The sequence below is a fragment of the Tachypleus tridentatus genome, chromosome 2 (genome assembly GCF_004210375.1).
Source record: "Tachypleus tridentatus isolate NWPU-2018 chromosome 2, ASM421037v1, whole genome shotgun sequence".
NCBI classification, from domain to species: domain Eukaryota; kingdom Metazoa; phylum Arthropoda; class Merostomata; order Xiphosura; family Limulidae; genus Tachypleus; species Tachypleus tridentatus.
The window spans coordinates 34,775,016-34,795,391 of NC_134826.1; the positions used below are offsets into that span (position 1 = coordinate 34,775,016).

The window sequence follows — 20,376 nt, forward strand, 5'->3', positions numbered from 1 at the left end:
AAAAACGAAACAACAGTTAACAATGTTAACAGTAATTTACAACACAACCAGCGGTTTTGTTTAATGCGTACAAATGTGTGACAATTCTCGTCCGGTTATAATGTTGCTTGTACTGACATGTGTGAAGAAATAAGTTTCATATTGCAGTTTATTTCATCATAGAATAAGGAAAACCTGAATGCTGTTCTGGCTGTTAAACTACTTGTGTTCAAACATCTTTCAGAAAGACATGTATACTTGTTAAATTTAAACCAATTGTTTGCCTGATTTTTGTGTAGTTCATCCACGTATTTTGTTATTTTTGGCTAATTAATTTCTCCTATTTCGTTTTTTATTCTGTAAAGTGTTTGCTTGTTTGAAGTTAAGTACAGAAAATAAACTATTTGTGCTCTGCCCTCCACGAGTATCGAAACCCGGATTCTATCATTGCAAGTCCGCAGACATTCCTCTGTGCCACTTGGGGGAAAGTTTCTAAAGAGAGAATGTTTTTGTTCGACAAAGTTTGAAATTAGGGAGAAAATTTTCTATTTTCACATATATTTTGAAGTCATTATTGTCACACAAACCCTAAACCTTTATTAAAGTAAAAACGGATTTCTACCCAATCAATTTGTTGTAAATTGATAAGTCCCGCCTGTTCTTTAAATTTATAGAAGAATCTCGAGCGTAAGAATAGGCAATGTATATATTTGCGCAAATACCAGTATTGTTGGGGCAACTTAACTTTGGAGACTCTTGCCTAATGAGTATAAAACATAGCCATCACAACACACGAGGAGACAATTTAACAATATTGTTGGTTCGCTGCAGTTAGTATATTATAAACCTCGGAAGGCATAACTGTGATAAACGCTTATTAATTGTTTACCTACGACCGTGGTTAGATTTGACCATGAACGTTTATAAATTTTGAACATTATAAACAGTTTAACTTTGGATGCTAGTATTTCTACAAGGGTATTAATTTTTTCGTCGGTAAAAAGTCAGCTTATAAGCGGCGTGAAGCCAGCTAAGAATCGACAGCTGGCTAACTTAAGTGATGTGTAAGAATATTAACTCTGAATCAGTTAGCTCGTCGTGGACCTGGATCGTCGATAAAACATTCAGTTTCAGACAGAATTGAAGACTGAATATTCTCTTTCGGTTTGTAAACGTTTGTTTATAAATCATTATTTGTAATAACCATTATTATAAATTGTATTGTTGTTTGTATATTAAAGTATATTTGCGTTAAGAGAGAAAATTGTTTGTATGAATCTTGTTGGCAAATATCATAAATTTGATACATATCAGCATTCATTTAACTTCTGAATTCAAATTAAAAGTTCCGGCAATTTGAAATCGTAATATCAAACGTACGTAACGTACAGTTACGACAGAAAGTGTTCGTACCCTGCGTCCCGAGTGGTTTTTTTGCTCATAACTTAAAAAGTAAAGTATACGACAAATAAACTGTTTATAAACAAATACCCAAAAATAGGAGGAGCAGAAAGTGTTCGTACAGTTCAGAAAGTGTGAAAAAACTGATATTCCCGTAAAAATTTTGTTTAGTTTGGCGAATCGCCCTTTCAGCCGTGGGGGCGTTATAATGTGACGGTCAATCCCACTATTCGTTGGTAAAAGAGTAGCCCAAGAGTTGGCGGTGGGTGGTGATGACTAGCTGCCTTCCCTCTAGTCTTACACTGCTAAATTAAGGACGGCTAGCACAGATAGCCCTCGAGTAGCTTTGTGCGAAATTCAAAAACAACAAAACAAACAAACAAGTTTGGCGAATAAACTACATTATACCATTCCAGAACAAGACACTGAGTTCATAATTATTGGAATTTAGCCAGCAAAAAATTTACTTCCGGCAATTTAGCGCCGTCTTCGTCATTATCTGCTTGGTCATCATGGCGAACAGGAAACAACTGTCCAGTGATTTAAATAACCGAATTATTATAAAATGCAAGTCTCGTGTTCTCTTTCCGGTATTGCTATACAACTTAATGTGCCGAAATCTACTGTTCAAAGCATAATTGCCAAGTTTAAGCTTACAGGATCAACTGCTAACCTCCCTCGTTCTGGACGCCCCACCAAAATTGCAGAGAGAACCAAGAGGAAGGTTCTCAGAGAAGTTAGTAGAACCCTTGTTTAACACGTAATGACATACAGAAACTGGTAAGGTAAGCTGGAGTTGAAGTAAGCACCTCTACAGTTACGAACATGTTACGCTCTTCTGGGTTCAAACCATGTCGTTCTCGTAGAACTCCATATTTGAAGCCTGTTCATTTAGAAGCACGATTGAGGTATCCAAGAAAGCATGTAGATAAACCCTTTACCTATTGGAAGAATATTCTTTGGTCAGACGAGATTAAAATCGAGCTTTTCGGCCACAATGATGTTCGTTTTTTTTTCCGTAAGAAGGGGGAACGAAATCTTCCAGAGAACACCATCCCCACAGTTAAACACGGAGGTGGCTCGATCATGCTATGGGGTTCCTTCAGCTCTTCTGGTGTAGGCAGCCTACACCGTGTCAACGGAATCATGAAAAAAGAAGAGTAAGTTGATATATCAGGCACTTATATCAAGAATGATGCTCGGAACGTGCGGCTCGGGCGTCGTTGGATCTTCCAGCACGACAATGACCCTAAGCACACATCGAAATATGTGCCTGGTTGCAGAGGAACCATATAAGCGTCCTGGAGTGGCCATCGCAATCACCCGATCTCAACCCAATTGAAAACGTTTTGCATGAGTTGAAGACCAGGGTTCATCAGCGTCATCCGAAAAACTTGCAAGAGATGGAGGCCTTCTGTGAAGAAGAATGGAAGAAAATACCAGTCGAGTACTATCAAACCATCATGGAGGGCTATGAGGAGAGATTCACCTGAAAGGCTACACAACTGACCATTAAAGTAGACGCACAAACACTTTCTGCCCCTCCTATGTTTGGTTATTTGTTTATAAACAGTTTATTTGTCGTTTAATTTACATAAAAATTTATGTATATATATGTGTGTATAATATTTATAATATACTCTACTTTCATTATCCTAATCGTGATACTTTTTAACTTATGAGGAAAAAACTACTCATGACGCAAAGGTACGAACACTTTCTGTCGTAACTGTGATAAGTTGGAGACTTGTCCGAGATGAATTATAATACGCAATACTTATTATTCTCTCGTAATTTTAATCCTACAATACTAAACAAAGAGGTCTCTCACCACCCATCGCCGAACATGTTTGCCCTTTCAGGCATAATATAATGAAGGTTAATTCCACTATTAGATTAGAATAGCCCCATAGTTGGCGGTCGGTGGTGTTGAATAGTTGCCTTCCTTCTAGTCTATCACTTTCTAATTGGGAACAGCTAGCTAGTCCTCCAGCAGTTTTACGTGAAATTTAATACAACGAAATAAAATGCTCTAAATAGTAATAACAACTGCATTATGTTTCTTATTAAAGTTCAGTAATTATATTGATAATATACTCTATTAATACATCGTTCTACTATTTTTATATGACGTACTAACACATGAATTTATAACACTGTTTACAGTATCAAACCGCTTGATAATTAAAAATCTATGTTATTTGACACACCTTTATTTATATTCAAAGACAAACGTATCTGTTAAAGAAATAATTTTATTACAATTAGTGGATTTCTGGTGACTTGCATTTTGTCGAACAGTTTAATCTGCTATTATATTTCACGTCATCTGGTGATTCATGACAACGACAAACCCGTTTTAAGTAAAAATGTATTGCAGAGACGGTTACTATGGGAATTAACAACTTTAAATAAAATAGTAACAATCAGTTTCAAACTATTTAGACCCGGCATGGCCGGGTGTGTTAAGGCGTTCGACTCGTAATCTGAGGGTCGCGGGTTCGAATCCCGGTCGCACCAAACATGCTCGCCCTTTCAGCCGTGGGGGCGTTGTAATGTCATGGTAAATCCCACTATTCGTTGGTAAAAGAGCAGGCAAAGAGTTGACGGTGGGTGGTGACGACTAGCTGCCTTCCCTCTAGTCTTACACTACTAAATTAGGAACGGCTAGCGCAGATAGCCCTCGTGTAGCTTTGCGCGAAATTCAAAAAAACAAACAACCTATTTTTGTTAACCTGAAGATGACCTAAGAAGGTCGAAACGTTGTTTTTATACTTTATTTTAATTTAAGTTTTGAATACCCATACCAGCCGTCTTTGTAATACTCTGATGGTTTGTGTTACGTCTGATTGCGAGTCGAATGCTCCAACAAGCAGGTCATGCCAGATCTTATATCATTGAATGTAAATGTATATTTTACTTTAGCCATTGTCTTAAAACTTGGCAAAACAAGGCACAGAAAATGTATTTCCTCATTCAATTCTGACCAGAAGTTCCACGTGCTTTGTTTTACCATTTTAAAATTAAAAAAAAATAAAATCCAGAATGTTTTATTTTACTAATTCATACACACAACATTAAAAAAAATCGTCAACATTTTCTGCATGACACTGTTGCTCCCGCAGTATCTTATCGGCACTAAACCTCATGGTAGTGAAATATTCGATAAAACATGGCTCAAAATTCCTCGCAATTCCGATAGCCATCCATAATTTTAAACTAATAAAGTAGAGCGAAGGCAGCTAGTAAACAACACCCGCTACCAGTTATTAAACTACTTTTATTTGATCGAATCATTGGATTTGACTTTTACTCTTATTGCACACTCACAGTTCCCAAAATACGAAACATGTATTGCGAAAATGGATCAAAATATGGGCACGCTAACCATTAGGCAACCCCCGGTCCATAAGAGGTGGATTCAACTAATTCAAACTGTAATCTACTCACAACTGACTAGGCTGTAATGTAACTGGAATGTGCTATAATCTCCAGAACATCTTTCTGGGAAAGGTCTCTAAAGCAGAGACTTTGCATAAAATTCTGTTTTAAAACATACAGTTCTGGACAGTATTAATATTGCATTTCATTTGAGTATTGTTTTTGCAACATTATGATATAAAATACAGAATATTACTATTATATTTATATTTCTTTTGTTTCGCTTTTCTTGTTTCTTTTTTTCACCATCAAAGCCAAGCATCTGTAAGACACTGTCCAACCCCTGTGCAGAAGCTTACTTTGCGTAATGAGAAATACAATAATAATATTATTCGGCTTTTATCCGCGATTTCGCTTGTAAACAAAAACAACATGGAAGAATAAATAGTTTCGAAAGCACCAAAACATAATTTTGTTGGCTTTAGTGACTGATCCTGGTTTTACTGGTTTGTTCTATCTGTATGTTACTTGTATACATAAATTAAAAATGAAATGGCATTCAGAAAGTCAATATTCCGTAAATTTTAAAGTGAGGAAGATAGATTTAATCGCTGCTTCACAGTCTTCTAAATTTTATGTAGAAATTAGTGCATGTAAATAGTAAGATGTTCGTCGACCACAGGGCATTGCTCTCTTAAATTAGTACTAGTTCACGTGCCATACAATATTAGACTGAGAAGATTTGTACATTGTCACGAGCTAGAACAGAGGTAAGACACGTGACACTTAAGGCTCTAGTGATGACAATAGCCAAACAAAACATATTCACGTGTTTTTTTCTTGTTCAGCCACTGTGTCTTGGGGCGCCGCCTTCAACAGTCAGAGCATCATACTGCATAACACTCCATGATACCTAAGAGTGGCACATATTCCGGCGGTAAAAGTATGAAAAGCACAGGGCGTAACCGAAATGAAACTGCTTTCGCCTACAAAGTTTATGGAGATCGTTGTTTCACATAGTAGGGCTATTTTAGCGCAACTTATGGGTAGAGATAAAAACAAAGTTAGGGTGGTTCTAAAAAAAACGTGAAATTCTCATATCTGTAGATCATCTGTAGTGGTTACCTTAACAGACATGCGTAAACTTAAAAAGACAACAAAAATCCCAAAGTTCATTCGTGTTTAGTTGTTCACTGGTTTAGTATTTATTTGTATTAACGAAACCCTCTGACTAGGCCTAGCATGGCCAAATGGTTAGGGCGTCTGACTCGTAATCTCAGGGTCGCGGGTTTGAAATCCCTTCACACCAAACATGCTCGCCATTTCAGCCGTTGGGGCGTTGTAATGTTACAGTCAATCCCACTATTCGTTGGTAAAAGAGTAGCCCAAGGGTTGGCGGTGATGACTAGCTGCCTTCTCTCTAGTTTTACGTTGCTAAATTAGGGACGGCTAGCGCAGATAGCCCTCGTGTAGTTTTGCGCAAAATTCAAACCAAACCCTCTGATTAGCATGATTGCTCTTATTTATATCAAATGCAAATAAAAAAAAAACGTTTACATCTCCCCCTATAAAAGAATGAAGTTTGAAGTATATTTAGAAAGATATAGCCTAATGCTGAATTATTCACATATATCAACATTTTTCATACTTAACAGTGAGAATTATAGAACTTGAGAACACCAGTATAGGTTTAGGCAAAGTAGAACCAATTTTCAGCTAAGACAGTTTTATTTTTTAAAGAGGGTGGCTGGCCTATGGAATGGGTTGCATTCGGATGTTGTGGAGACAGTAAATTTCAGTAAGGTTAAACGAAAGCTTATATATAACTTATATATATATAAAGATATATAACTGATAAGGGCTGGCTTTAATTTTTAAAATTGATTTCTTTATTTAATAGTTTTAATTTGGACTAGAGGGTGGGACAGCCGAGATGTACCAAAAGGTCCCTCGTTGTCCCTAAACGTTATGTTATGTTAAATTAGGGGAGGCTAGTGTACATAGATCTCGTGTATGTTTACAGGAATTTCAAAACAAACCAAACTCTTGTCCTCAGGTTATTTCTGCGTGTTTTTTTTTTCTCTTCAGGTTGTGGGTGGTGTTTCTAGTGTGGCGTTCTTGGATGAGCAATATTCTCTTTATTAACAAAAGTCAAACATTATTAAATGAAGCTGAACTAAAATAGGTTTTTCGAATATTCTATTAAAGCTACATAAGTGCTATATGCACTAGTCTTCCCTACTTTTAAACTGATAAATCAAAGGGAGTAAATCTAGTCAACAGCACTCATGACTAACTCATAAACAGTGAGATTTGACAGTCACTCTTATAACGCATCCATGTCTCCAAAGTGGGAAGGGCAATTTTGCAACAATGGGATAAGAACCGTGGACCTCTGTATCTATAGTCCAGCATGGTAATAATTGAGCCATGCTTACCTAGGACTAAATGAATTATTAATGAATATAAATGAACAAAATATTACAGAATGAATTTAAAATTATGCTGTTCATAAATAGAAGTTACTATAAATACACATAAAAATCAAACCTGAACTTACGCTGTAGATAAAAATCGAAATAAAGGCTGTCCTTCCAGAAGGTGAAGACAAAATGGAGGACCACTTGTTGGTTAGAGCCAGTTTGAGATTTGCTAAGCCCAATTTACAAGTCAGTCCTAACAGCTTAACCAATCACACACAATAAGCTTAACTCTCCTACTCCATCTGGTAGCCTAAATGGTCAGGTATGGGCTACGAATGTCCAAACAGTTAAGGAAACAACAGAGACTGTCTAGAATGTGCAAACAATTTAGAGGATAATCACCGAAGTATAATGAAAAAATGAGGTTCTTTAATAGGTAGATCTAAGTCAATAAACTATGATGCTTTGCATTCAGTTGACATTTAATGTTTTTATTATAATGTATTCCTGTTGCTTAAATAGAAGTAATTGTTTAGACGGTATTTCATTTATTGTAGAGTTTTAGCTAAAATATGGTTGGGTAACGTTTGGAATTCTCATGACGCTATAAAACAGAAACAGATATTTCATAATAACATAATTTTCCACATTTATTTTCTTCAAGAAGGTAAACTCGCTGAGTCAGCTTTCCTGTAATTAAGTTTTGTTATTTATGTCTCAAGTCCATACTTATAGAGGACAGCTACGTTGTTAGAGACTCATACCAAGTACCAGGCTGCACTAGCTTTTGTATCGATAATAACTTGCACTGATCTGATAGCTTGTAGCTCCTTTTCCAAGTAGTAGTTTTTGTAATTTCGCCAAACTACGTCAGCGAATATGACGTTTAAGTTTTCACCAGAAATGCTTAATCAGATTTACGCCTGCTAGTTATCTGGCTAATGTAAATGACTGAAGTTACTATCGTGTTTTGCAAATAAAAAAGAAAGAAAAAAATCAAACAACACGAGCGCGGTGGGCTGTTACTAATCGTCATTGTGAAATGGGCTACAATTTTCAAGTACATTCACCTTCTTAAAAGTTGTAACTCCCGTCATAGAACACTCCTCACATTACAAGTAATAATAAAATAACAAAAAATTACGTATGATGTAGAAATGTCAATACCAAGAAGTACAGAAAGTAAGGTAGAGATGAATTATATACACAATTCACTACATAAAGTAGACAAATCATTCCAGGCCTAGCATGGCCAGGTGGTTAGGACGCTCGACTTGCAACCTGCGGGTTTCACTCTTCGTTCCACTAAACATGCTCTTCCTTTCAGCTGTGAAGGGCGTTATAATGTGACTGTGAGTTCGTTGTTAAGTAGTTAGTAGGCTGACCTGTGTCCAAAGGATGCTGCTTCAGTAGGGGTCATAAAGCAATAGGGAGGGGTAGAGATGATGAAGTTACTCGAAACAATGACATAATAGTTCCACGAAGTGTCACTACAGGGCGCTGGTATTGTGATAGGCGGACATGACAACGAAACTTATTCAGAGAACATATTATTAAGTGGCTATTATAGGCGGGAGAACTCGATGGTTAGGGAGTTCGACTCGCAGTCAGAGGGGGTATAGCGGGTTTAAAACCCAGTCATATCAAATATGCTTCATAAATAAATAATTAAATATAACTTACAAAAGCTGATAACCTTCTAGGGCTACATACAAATCTCAACATATGGTTTTGTTTTAATTGATAAATATATTGTATCACAAGTGTGAAATATTACAAGGGATTGTTTATAGTTTTCGAGTTACGTTTAGTTGCACACGTTTTACTAAGATATTTCTATAGTTCCAAAGAACAGTATGCAGGTTTCCACACATCTCATTTTTTATTTAATTGGACAATAATGTTACTAACGTTTTTAATGTATGCCTGAAATTATTTTATTAATCTTATTTTTTTTCTAAATATTGAACAAGACTTTCGATTACTTTTGTATGATTTAGTACACATTTAACATACTGATTTTAATTTTAGTTTCTATATTTAAACATACATTTTACAATTAATATCCTGAAAAGGAAACTTATTTAAATAACATGCAAAAACTTAACATAAATACTTGCACTTTCACTTCTTTGACTTTATGCTATTCATATTACTATGTTCTTGATAAAATATTTCAATTTGTTGTTTCTTAAAATAATGGACAAGAAAATACACAAACGATTTTGATTTAATATACTGATTATAGTTCAGTTTTTATATTTTAGCATACTTTTACAATTATTGTCCCGAAAAGGACGTTTACTAAATATCATGCCATTTCACTAGTTTGTGTTTCTTTATGTATGTTCTTGACAAAATATGTCATTTCATCTATGTACCTTTTACAGAGTTTCTATTGGCTAAAGATGTTATTATTAAGGTTAAAGCTACTTTAGGCAGACAATATTCTATTGTTCACCTAATATTTCACAAGTCAATGAGACAACTATTATGACACACATTATCCGTTATTTGATGATGCACTCATTATAACTAATAATCTACTTTACTTACTTTTATCACCTGAAAAGGACGCTTATTTTACAACAACTGAATATATTAAATAAAGGACTTATTGTTTATTCATACATTTTTTATGGAACATTCCCTTAAAGATTAAAATTTCTTTTTCAATAGACCTTAAGAATGTTTGATGTCAAGGCCACTGTTTGTTAGAAAATTGTCATGTGGTCACACATACAAAGGTGGGGACAGCGACATTAAGACCATTGACTGGCTCAATAAACTATTACTGATAGGAAATATGAAGGTCGTCACCTGGTCACACATATATGAATGATGTTACTTAGAGAAGTGTTTCCATAAATAGAAAATGATAAGTTCACTGTTTCAGCAATGTAAAACTATTATTGATTTAACATAATAAAAATGTTTGGATATAGTATTTTTAACACTTTATTAACTCTCTCACAATGAAGATTTTGAAATCTGATCTACGTAAAAGATACGTCTATTATAAGAACATATTTGCATGAAAACGTTTTACAACAAATTCATGAATAAGCATACTATTATTATATTTGTGTGATCAAATGAACATAAATACTTGATGTACTAGATATATTGAATATGAATTTACTTTATTATTTATCTAGTTTCCTTTTTTTACTGAAGTTATTTTGGGAGATATGCTTGTGCAATGAAAAATAACAAACGGTCGTTGTATCAGAACAATTTGTGCTGCAATCTGATAATCAGAAACGAAACTTTTATTTATGAAACATTTATAAACTGAAGTCACTCTTTAGTAGTTTCTCGTTTAACTTTTTTTCCACAGAAACACGAGTAATAGAAGACCAGAATAATATTACTATTATATAGGTTATGATAATGGCGATTAGATGTTCAAATAAGACTGTTACTTTAACAGTTATCTGTAGGGATCACAGAGTAATAGCTTATATGTAACGGCTTTTTTTTTTTCCCAGCCCATCCCTACAAACTCAGCACTACTGTATTTAGTGATTATCACTTCCAATATTTTACACTATTCGAAATAACACAGAAAATGAAATCCACAAAGTAAGTTTCTGAGTTTTAAACTTATTGTCAGCACAGAAAAAAAGTGAAACGCAACTTAGAAACATACCGTTTCTATTCGCTTATTTTATGTATTTTAACCAATACTGAGATCCTGGTTTTCTGTTTCCATTAAAGAAAAAAGCGGTTTAAGGGTACGGCACCCTGTTGCCATATGATATAACAGTTTTTGTGATTTCTTACACATGCCAAGGTTGAAGACATTCAAATATTGATAGTCCTGATAAACTGTGACACAGAAAAAAAAAATCTATATATTTCATAGCAACGTTTCTGTTAGGCCTAAACACAGATTCTCGCTCCTTTGAAAGTCGTCTCTAATTCGTTGTTTAACAGAGTAATGACAGTTGCACTTCTACAGGGTGTTCGGAAAGTCACTATGCACTTATATATTTATTAACAGACATGTTTCAATATAGAATACAGGAGGTAAATATGAAATGACAATTATAAACAATGTTGAAAGTGACCCCCGTTGACATCAGTACAGGCCTGGATCCTTCTTATTTTGTTTCTAAACACCGCTATCAGTTGCTGGCTTGAAATAGACTGAATAAAATATGATTACAAAACTGCACAGTGACTTTCCGAATACCCTGTAGGACACAACTGATACATCATATTAATTTTATAGATGAAAATAAGTGGAGTATATTGTAATTACATGCACTTGTATGTGGTGGTAATAAAGTGATCAGCCGATGAAAATGGTTATATTATTTCACCGTATCTGTATCGACAAGTTTCGTATAAGCTCTGAATCTATTTAAATAAAAGTTACTATCTCGCACATTTTAAGCCTACTATCTTTGCCACTTTAGTGCAAATAATTTTTTTCTAATATTAGTAATTCAACTTATTTATTTTTAATTTTTCATTTATGTGTACGAATTTCATTTATTTGTTTCGTTTAGCGCAGAGCTACATGAGAGCTAAGTATGAAGTGGTAGGCTAGAGGAAGATAGGCAGTCAATACCACCCACCGCCAACTCTAGTGCTACTCTTCTCAGGTCTGTGAAAGAAGTCCCCAGGTGGGACAGCGGTAGGTCTTTGGATTTACAACGCTAAAATAAGAGGTTCAACTTCCCTCAGTGGATACAGCAGATAACCCAATGTGACTTTGCTATAAGAAAAAAAATGCACTATGAAAGAAAGTTTATCACATTACACTTTGCCTATAAGGGAAGATTCTATGATGCCATCTTTCTTTATGTGCTCAGTATCTCCCAAAACAAACTATCAGTAGTATGAAAATAATTTTATTGACTTTAATGAGATACGATTTGCATGAGTTGTCATTCCAAAGTAGGCTATAAATTCCCTGTTCAATAAATTTAAGTGAAAATAATATTTATAAAAACAAAAAGCTTTTTAGCAGCTAAATTCATCAATCATAAATATTTAACGTAATATCTTTTGATTTAAACTCAATTAATGATTACTTTATATAATGAATAAAACATTTTTGCATGCAAATATATTACGTCTCTGGGAAGTTTCATAAATTAACTGTAATAATAGCGAATGTGTAATTACTAAAATATATATATATATTGAAAAACGGTAATGTTAATGGTAATAACGTGAAGATATATAAAGCATTTCTTCCTTTCGAGGTCTCTTATCAGCCTTCAGTGGCACAGCAGTATTTCTTTGATAGGTAGAAATCGGGTTTCGATACCATTAGTGGACAGAACACAGAGAGCCCATTGTGTAGTTTTGTGACTTAACTTCAAATTTTAAACCATCAAACAAAGTTATTGCAATACATGGTAAAGGTAAAATTTCCTTTTTTTCATGCTAAGAGACAAATCTCACAATACAGAGTAAGTATTTTTTCCACAAAGACAGGTGAGCTAACTCATTCATTACAGCGTTTACTCTGTACAGGTCATGCAAGTATTTCCACAAACAGCAGGAGTAAAATACCATAATTGTTTATTAATATATATTGATTACAAACATGGAAAAAACGATACAAGACAAAATCTGCTTGTTTGATATCCATGCCTTTATGAATAGGACGGATGTTTCCGGTGCCTTTAGAGCGGAAAATCATTCTAAACGAGATCCTTTCACAGTAACTAGTAAAGAAAAGAACATCTTCAGTTTGGTAGACTAAAAATAACAGTTTAGCTACTCCTGTCTTCGTTACGTAAGAGTAAACATGTGAATACTAGTAAACAAATGAAAGAAAAGACGAATTTGGAAATGAGATAGAGTTTTCTTGTCTCAAACTACTGTACGTTTTTATCACATTGTTTAAAAAAAAATAAATCAAGTGGCTTCCGCTAAGTTAAACATTAACACAACATGGCTACCTGTAATGGAAAAAGTGAAAAAGATCCAGTATCGATTTATCATCCTTTGTTTATTTATTTACCATAAATTGTATACCTGTGCTTATATTATAATTTTGTGCATTGTAGTTGTCTATGTACTCTAGTAACCAAACATTCTGGCGGTAACAACATGTATACGTACAATTCAATGTTGGTTGTCACTCGATAAGCAGGATAGCAGATAGAGGTTACTATTTTCCATTTAGCAATTGGGTTTTTTGAAATTAGTGTATGATTTGAGTCAAATGAATCAAGCTATTATGATGCATGTACAAAATGAGAATTACTTTAGTGATTAAATTGTTTATTTGTTTTTAAATACTCTGTAAATTTACTGCGTTTGGAGTCAAATATTCAAAAGCTACAATCAGTGAAAGTGAGACAAGAGTCGGTTTCTTTATGAAGTACCATTCAGTTAGTAGTGATTTGTAATTGAATTATTTTCGGAAATAAAGCTCAACTAAAACAAATGCATCATATATTAAGTTATTTAATGTATAATTATATTAATAACCAATTAGAATGTAATAAAAGTTTGTAATATTGCAACTGTAACGAAGCAAAATTTAGTCACGCTCTCTCAGTTCAGTGTTATGAAATCATGTATCTGATAAGCAGTCATGGAACATGAAATACAAACAAATTGTCTATTGGTTTTATGGAATAGAGAGTAAGTACGTTATATTAAAACAATCTTTTAGCCTCATCACGACGTTATAATCCATGTCGCTACGCTCGATCGTACTATATTTGACCGTCGTGCATCTTGAAAATAAGAAAAACTTCGTTGGAAGGCTATCATGATGAAAGAACATCACTGTTTTTTATGCTTTCCAAAAATGTAACTAGTGTACGAGGTCGACGGTTTCCGAACGCCAGTTTAAATTGTCCGGTTGCACGAAAATACAGAGCTGCATCTGGTGACTTGAATGGAATGTCTACGAATAGAATAGAATGAATAGCTGTTTCGTTTTCCAGTTGCCTGAAGTATGTGACGTTTAAGCTGATATGCGGAAAGATAGTTTGTATACACGTGACTTATGTCGCTTTTGTAGACTGTTGCATAAGGTATGTGGGCAGCTTTTGACATTGATTTTTGTGTTTGTGGATTCTTATCTGTTACAAAACGCTGCTCTTTAGTTAAAATGTTTAGGGTACGACTTTTTATAAGTTTCTGTCCAGATGGTGCTGGGTTCCTAAGCTAATTCATATAACTTTGGTTTCTAATGCCATTAATTACAAATAATATCCAATATCCTTCCCAAATATTATAAATCTTCAGTGACATCACACTACCAATTCGACAACGCCAAACAATTTAAATTTAGTTCTAATGCATGCTGTTCTATTGTGACTTTATATAGACTGTGGCTGTCACACAAACTGTTGATTAGCATATTCGAAATTTCTTTAACAAATGATACTCAACACACTTTATCTGTTTATACGCCCCCCGCTAGTACAGCGGTATGTCTCCGAATTTACAGTGTTAAAATCAGAGGTTCGAATCCCCTCGGTTGGCTTAGCAGATAGCCCGCTGTAGCTTTGCTATAAGAAAACACTTATCTGTTTATACAAAGAGGTTACGTACATCTTACCTTATTTATCAACGAAGAAGGACTCAAAATTCAACAAACTTCATCGACTTCTTTGGAGCTTGTTTCGAGATAACTTTCTTGTCTGAAATGAATGTTCTGACGAAGAAACGTTGTTTTTAATAAGCTCAAAACATGTCTGGTCTGTTATACCTTCCTTATACATAGATAAAACATACTGCTTACGAGAGGCGAGCATTCAGGTTTTGTAGCTTTCCCACCTGGCGTAAGTGCTCTTGATATATTCACCTCCTGCAGAAATCAGTACATAGTTTGTAATAAGTAAAAGCGATTTCTGATGTTTTGAGAGAAAATCATTACACAGTAATCCATTGAAAACGAACAAAAAATATCTTAAGTGCCAAGTAATAAAAAGCACATAGGTTTCAACGGTAACATCGTCAAAATTTACATTTTTTTGGCTAAGATCAGTAACATTTTCTTATTTCCGTTTTCAAGTCAGATGACAACATATATGTGTATATAATATACATATGTGTGTATCATATATATATATATATATATATGGTTTCAGCTTTGTTCATTCAGGCCGAAACTGTTATGCACTGAAATATATAAATTCGTATTTTTAATTTGTAATACTTACTGAAAGTGCTTCTCGTTTTAAAAGGTTTGTTCAAAGATATAAAGTGTTTAGCATTTCGATACATCAAAACGTAAATAAATAAGAATTAATTTGTTAAGTATATGCGTTTAATACTTTTTCAATTAATCAGATAAATTGTTTCACTTCATGATTTCTCACTCGTTGAACATACTGTGTTTTAATGTATCATGAACCACGACAGTTGCTCATAATAGGGATCGCGAGGTACCGCAAAAGAAAAACCCTAATAGAACGTTCGCAAAAAACAAAAATGATTCAGTTGAAACCACACTTTAAAAACTTCACTATTGACTGCTAAAGCTGTACACATATAAGAAAGCACAGAAAAACAAGCATCTTATAAGGAAAAGAAACTCTGTTAAAACAGTTCGTTTGTGATTCTTCTTTTATCCTACAGTAAAAATGGTTTCGTATATTTTACTCAAACCGTTAGTAGAATACTAAATAACTGAAAAATTGATTTGATTCTTCTATATGTTACATAAGCTACAAACGTCATGATTCTTATGTAAATGATGTTATCATTACACAGTGGTGGACTCAGCAAATAAACCGATGTGGCTTTAGTATAGGAAATCACACACACTCACATTACCCAATGAAGTCAGCTTTCTTACAAACATTTGGTGTTCGTTTATAAGCTTTAGTACAAAGTGAAAGAAGAATTACCAGCCAATAATAGATGAACATTAGACGACTGTAATGTGTAGGTTCTCAATGCTTTGTACACTGTAAAATAGGTGTCTTTAGGGAGACAACCATTATATTATGTAAGAAATGAATAAGTAAAAAAAAAAAAGAGTACACATAACATTATTTTCTGTGATATACATTCAAAGAATAATTGATGTAAATGGCACGAAGGTATGTTTGAAGCGATGTTTTAGGCGGATGTTTTATTTAAAAAGGTTACTTTTTTCTGGTATGCACGCTTACTGGGGGTGTGTCTTTATCTAGGCATATATTTACCTATTGCTCTTCATATTATATATGCATATAACTTAGCTACAGAGAAACCATAAATGCTCACTATATTCTTAAACAAATTTCCAGCTTAACATTTGACATCTCGAACTAATGTGATAAGATAGTTGATAATTATAGTAAATCATCATGAACCGTATCAGCTAGCTACTAGTTGCGTTTATTATCATTTCAAAGTAGAAAGTTGGCTATCATATCAAGTAATTATTTTACCATAGTTGAGCATATAAAGCCAGAAAAAAGATAAATAAAAAAATGAGAATTTTAAAAACCTCCAAATATGGATCTTAAATATGTAAGGAAACAAGACTCTAGATACTGTAGACATTACTTACTCAAACTAGAAATCCCTATTTGGATTCCACCAAATGTAATTCTAGGTAATAGCATGGAACTAAAATAGGAATTTGTAGTTTGGATAAATAATGTCTCCAGATTTATTTCCTTCCTTTTTAAGATCTCTATTTGGAGATTTTTAAATTCCCAATTTTTTTCATTTAACTTGTATTTAACTAAATAAACTGGTTTGATAGAACAGTAAACAGGATTGGATATGCTATACGCATGTGCACCATGACACTCGATTATATTTTTAATCCTGAACCCTAAGTGTTGTATTCCAGGTCTCTCTGAGAGTCAGCTGTATGATAACGAACTTAAGATGCTAAAATCCGAGATTCGATTCGTCGTAGTAAACATAGTGTAAATAGCCTATTATATAGCATTACGCAAATAAAGTAACTGAATACGTTATACAGCCTCGAAAACCAGTTAAACCCAAATGAAAATAACATATTATAAAGAATTACTTCTAGCCTATCAGAATGAATAGAGAGAAACATATAAAACAGTTGTAGGTAACAAATAACCGAATTTTGCTACTTGAGTTCTTCTCGTCAGCCATCATCAAGTTAATCATATTTCCTTCTCCACCTGTCATTTTCTTGAGAGTTTGAAATAAGATTAAAAAGAACGAGACCACCTAATGTGTTGTGGTGATATCCTTGAACTGGCTTCGAATCCGAGCATACAATGAATGTTCTACCAACTGTCATTAATTCAATAACACTCCCAGTAAACACTTCTCCACAATTTAGAGCGTGTCTAATGAAGACTTGTTATTTTAATATATTTAACATTTTCATAATGTAATCATTGTTTTACGTCAAATCGAAGAGGGCGGCCGAACACTGTTCTGATTAAATTTTAATGTACATTATGTTTAACTGGCACCGTTTTTAATTCTTTATTCGTTTTTAGAGCAAAACTACATTGGGCTACATGTTGTGTTCACCGCGAGGAACTGAACCCCGAATTTTAGCGTTGTAATTCTGTAAACTTTCCGCTTTATACCGCTTTAAATTGTTAAGACAATTATGCTTATAAAAATAATAGGTATCCAGTCAATCTTAATGTAATTAGTATTTTCGTAGAGTCACATTAGGTGCGGACAACGATTTTAGATATTTTCTATTTTCAATGAGACTTACGGGTTAAATATCTTATGAAAGTTGTGCTATTTAAGGCATCTTCGACGTCAACTGAGGAGAACGCACCCTAGAAAAACAAACAAAAGAGTAACTACCGAAAATGATTTTCGTGTTGAAACTACAGCTTCGATTCCCTAGACAAGCGCCTGTTTCCCGTATATCAAGCCACTGATAAAACGAACTCAAGTGAATCTAGCGGGTAAAAGGATGTTTAAATAAACGTGTGTTTATATAATTACGTCCAAAGTGGTTTTTAATGTAGTGCAGTGATTTTTAATTATTATCCGCTACTCATTTAATTTTCCTTCAGTATACAACAATGTTTTTATTTATTATAATGTTTCTTTTAAGCTTTTATGACAAACAGGGGTGACACTTAAAGTGTATGGCAGTTTTATTTATAGTACAAGGAGCTTTTCATTATTCCTCTTTGATTGTTTAGCCTTAAATGGTCTTGTATTCTCAAATACATTCTAATATTGTGTACTTCTTATCCACTTTTATAATATATCTGACTGAGTGAAACTACTCATGATTATGTTTATACGTCAGTAAAATTTGGCTGAGGTCAAATATAAAGATTGCAGCACTATCCTGCGAAGTAGTAAAGATTTACCTGAGTTCTGTATTTAATGTTACACCAAGCGTAACATGTATGCTAATATAGAAATTCAGATTTAACGGTCGCTGTTATGAGGGTGCTGCTGATCTTCGGTGAACCATGTTAAGAGCTGCATATTTTCACACAACATTAAACATCCAAATACGTCAAATTCAAGGACGACGTAATCAGTACCACTCAAGATAACATGGATAATAAGCTTTCCTGAAGCTTAGGAATGATTTGACACTTACTATTCTACGGTACGTTGATCTGAAACCAATCGTTAGGAGGAGTAATTTGAGGACCACGAATCTTGTGGATGATTTAAACTTGTCAACCTCCTGCAGAGTAGACGGTTAAGCAATCAACCCACGGAATATATTTAGAACATTCTGTAATTAAAAACAAACCCCTTAAAATTGATGTAAACTGAACCTCTTGACGCTAAATGAGTGTTGTTGTTTTTGATAACTTGCCTGTAGATGTAAACAAACATATTACACACGTAGTAAAGCAGAATTTAAAATTAAATTACAGTGAATATCTCGGAGTTAGGTGGAAGTTGTTTTTTTTTTCTATACATTATGTAGGTAAGAACAATCAATGTGAAACCCAAGCTACCATTTAATTGTCTCTCGGTGGGTCAAAAGTCTGCGGACTTAGAAAGCTGAAATCAGGAGTTCGAATACCCTTGATGGACACAGTAGATAACTTGATGTGGCTATAGAAACACACACACTGTTATTTAATTCACCACTTGTCACTATTTATACCTGTTTCAAGAGATTCTTCCCCTCATCAGTTCATCAAATCATTTATAAATATAGGATCAATGCTTTTGAAAAAATTACATCTCGAAATATCATACGTCTGTGAGTAAGTTTCCTAACACGTAAACAGTTTGTGCTTTATTTATATAATATTAAAATTTGAGTTTGCGTAACATATTAGATGAAGGTACTTCTAAGCGGCTTAAACCATGTTTTATAAAAAAAAAAAAGGCTTTCTGCGCAAAACGTTGAAAATAATAATAAAGGCTTTGTTGTAGATGTGAGCAATTTTGAACAATTTTTTTACATTATTTTCTACGTCTTGAGGTCTTTCTACTGCGTGTTTTTGCCAAGCATTTTGTGTTGTCTGTGTACATTAAAGCCAAACTTCATGCTTCCATATCCTGAACATGCTATTAGTTATACATTTTTGTTAAATAATTTTAGGATGCAGTAACCTGTAAACAATTTGTAAGTTCAAGATGTGGACAAGATAACCACAAAAATTATAATTGGTGTGAATTAAAAATACAGGTTCTATAACAAGGTAAAATTTAAAACAAATATAATGTTCTAGAAGAAAACAAAATAGGTTTTTATGGGCGTATTTTATAGAGAGCATTGTGTGAATTTCGGTGAGAGCAGAACTTTATAATTTTATGTTGTTGTTGTGACATTAATTTGAGCTGTTTGTAAACAGTTTTTGATTTCAAGCTCATTATAACTAAAATAAAGTAAATTTTATGATCACCTTGTTGGAAATAAAATCCAGTTACCTTTCTGTATATGTTCACATAAAAATATCTTATTATTGGCTCTAGAATAAAATCCATGTGGGAAGAATATAAATTTAGTTTCTTTCACTTGTAACATACAAGCATAAAAACTGAATGTTGATAATAAAAAAAATACCAATAGCTGTATTAATATTTTAAAAGTACAAGTCTCATAATTTCTCTGTCATGACAATGAAATCGAACAGTGTTTCAAGGGTCTCATCCTAGAATACAAATCTGTATTTTTTATTTACTAAAGTAGAATGACTTTATAGTAGGAAGTAATTATTAAGCATTGCTATCAACTGCAACTGCGAACAAACCTTGTCACTCATTATTAAACTACAGCTGGCCAAATGGATCGTAGTTGAAGCATTACTTTTAAAAGTAGATCGGGTTT

At 33.8% G+C, this 20,376-nt stretch overlaps 1 protein-coding gene across 7 annotated transcripts in view; it reads left to right on the forward strand.

Moving 5' to 3' along the window:
- The window catches only part of LOC143240770 (uncharacterized), an 85,402-nt gene that overhangs the window by 8,227 nt on the left and 56,799 nt on the right, over positions 1-20,376 (forward strand). Inside the window, exon 2 of one of the 7 annotated variants that reach the window (XM_076483782.1) lies at positions 11,702-12,092. The exons of 4 other annotated variants lie outside the window; for them this stretch is intronic. In XM_076483782.1, the coding sequence (XP_076339897.1) occupies positions 12,035-12,092 (58 nt within the window). In that variant the 5' untranslated portion in view covers positions 11,702-12,034. Of the gene's footprint in view, positions 1-11,701; positions 12,093-13,960; positions 14,117-20,376 lie in introns of those variants that run through there. 2 more of the 7 variants (XM_076483793.1, XM_076483828.1) reach the window with 2 other exon arrangements.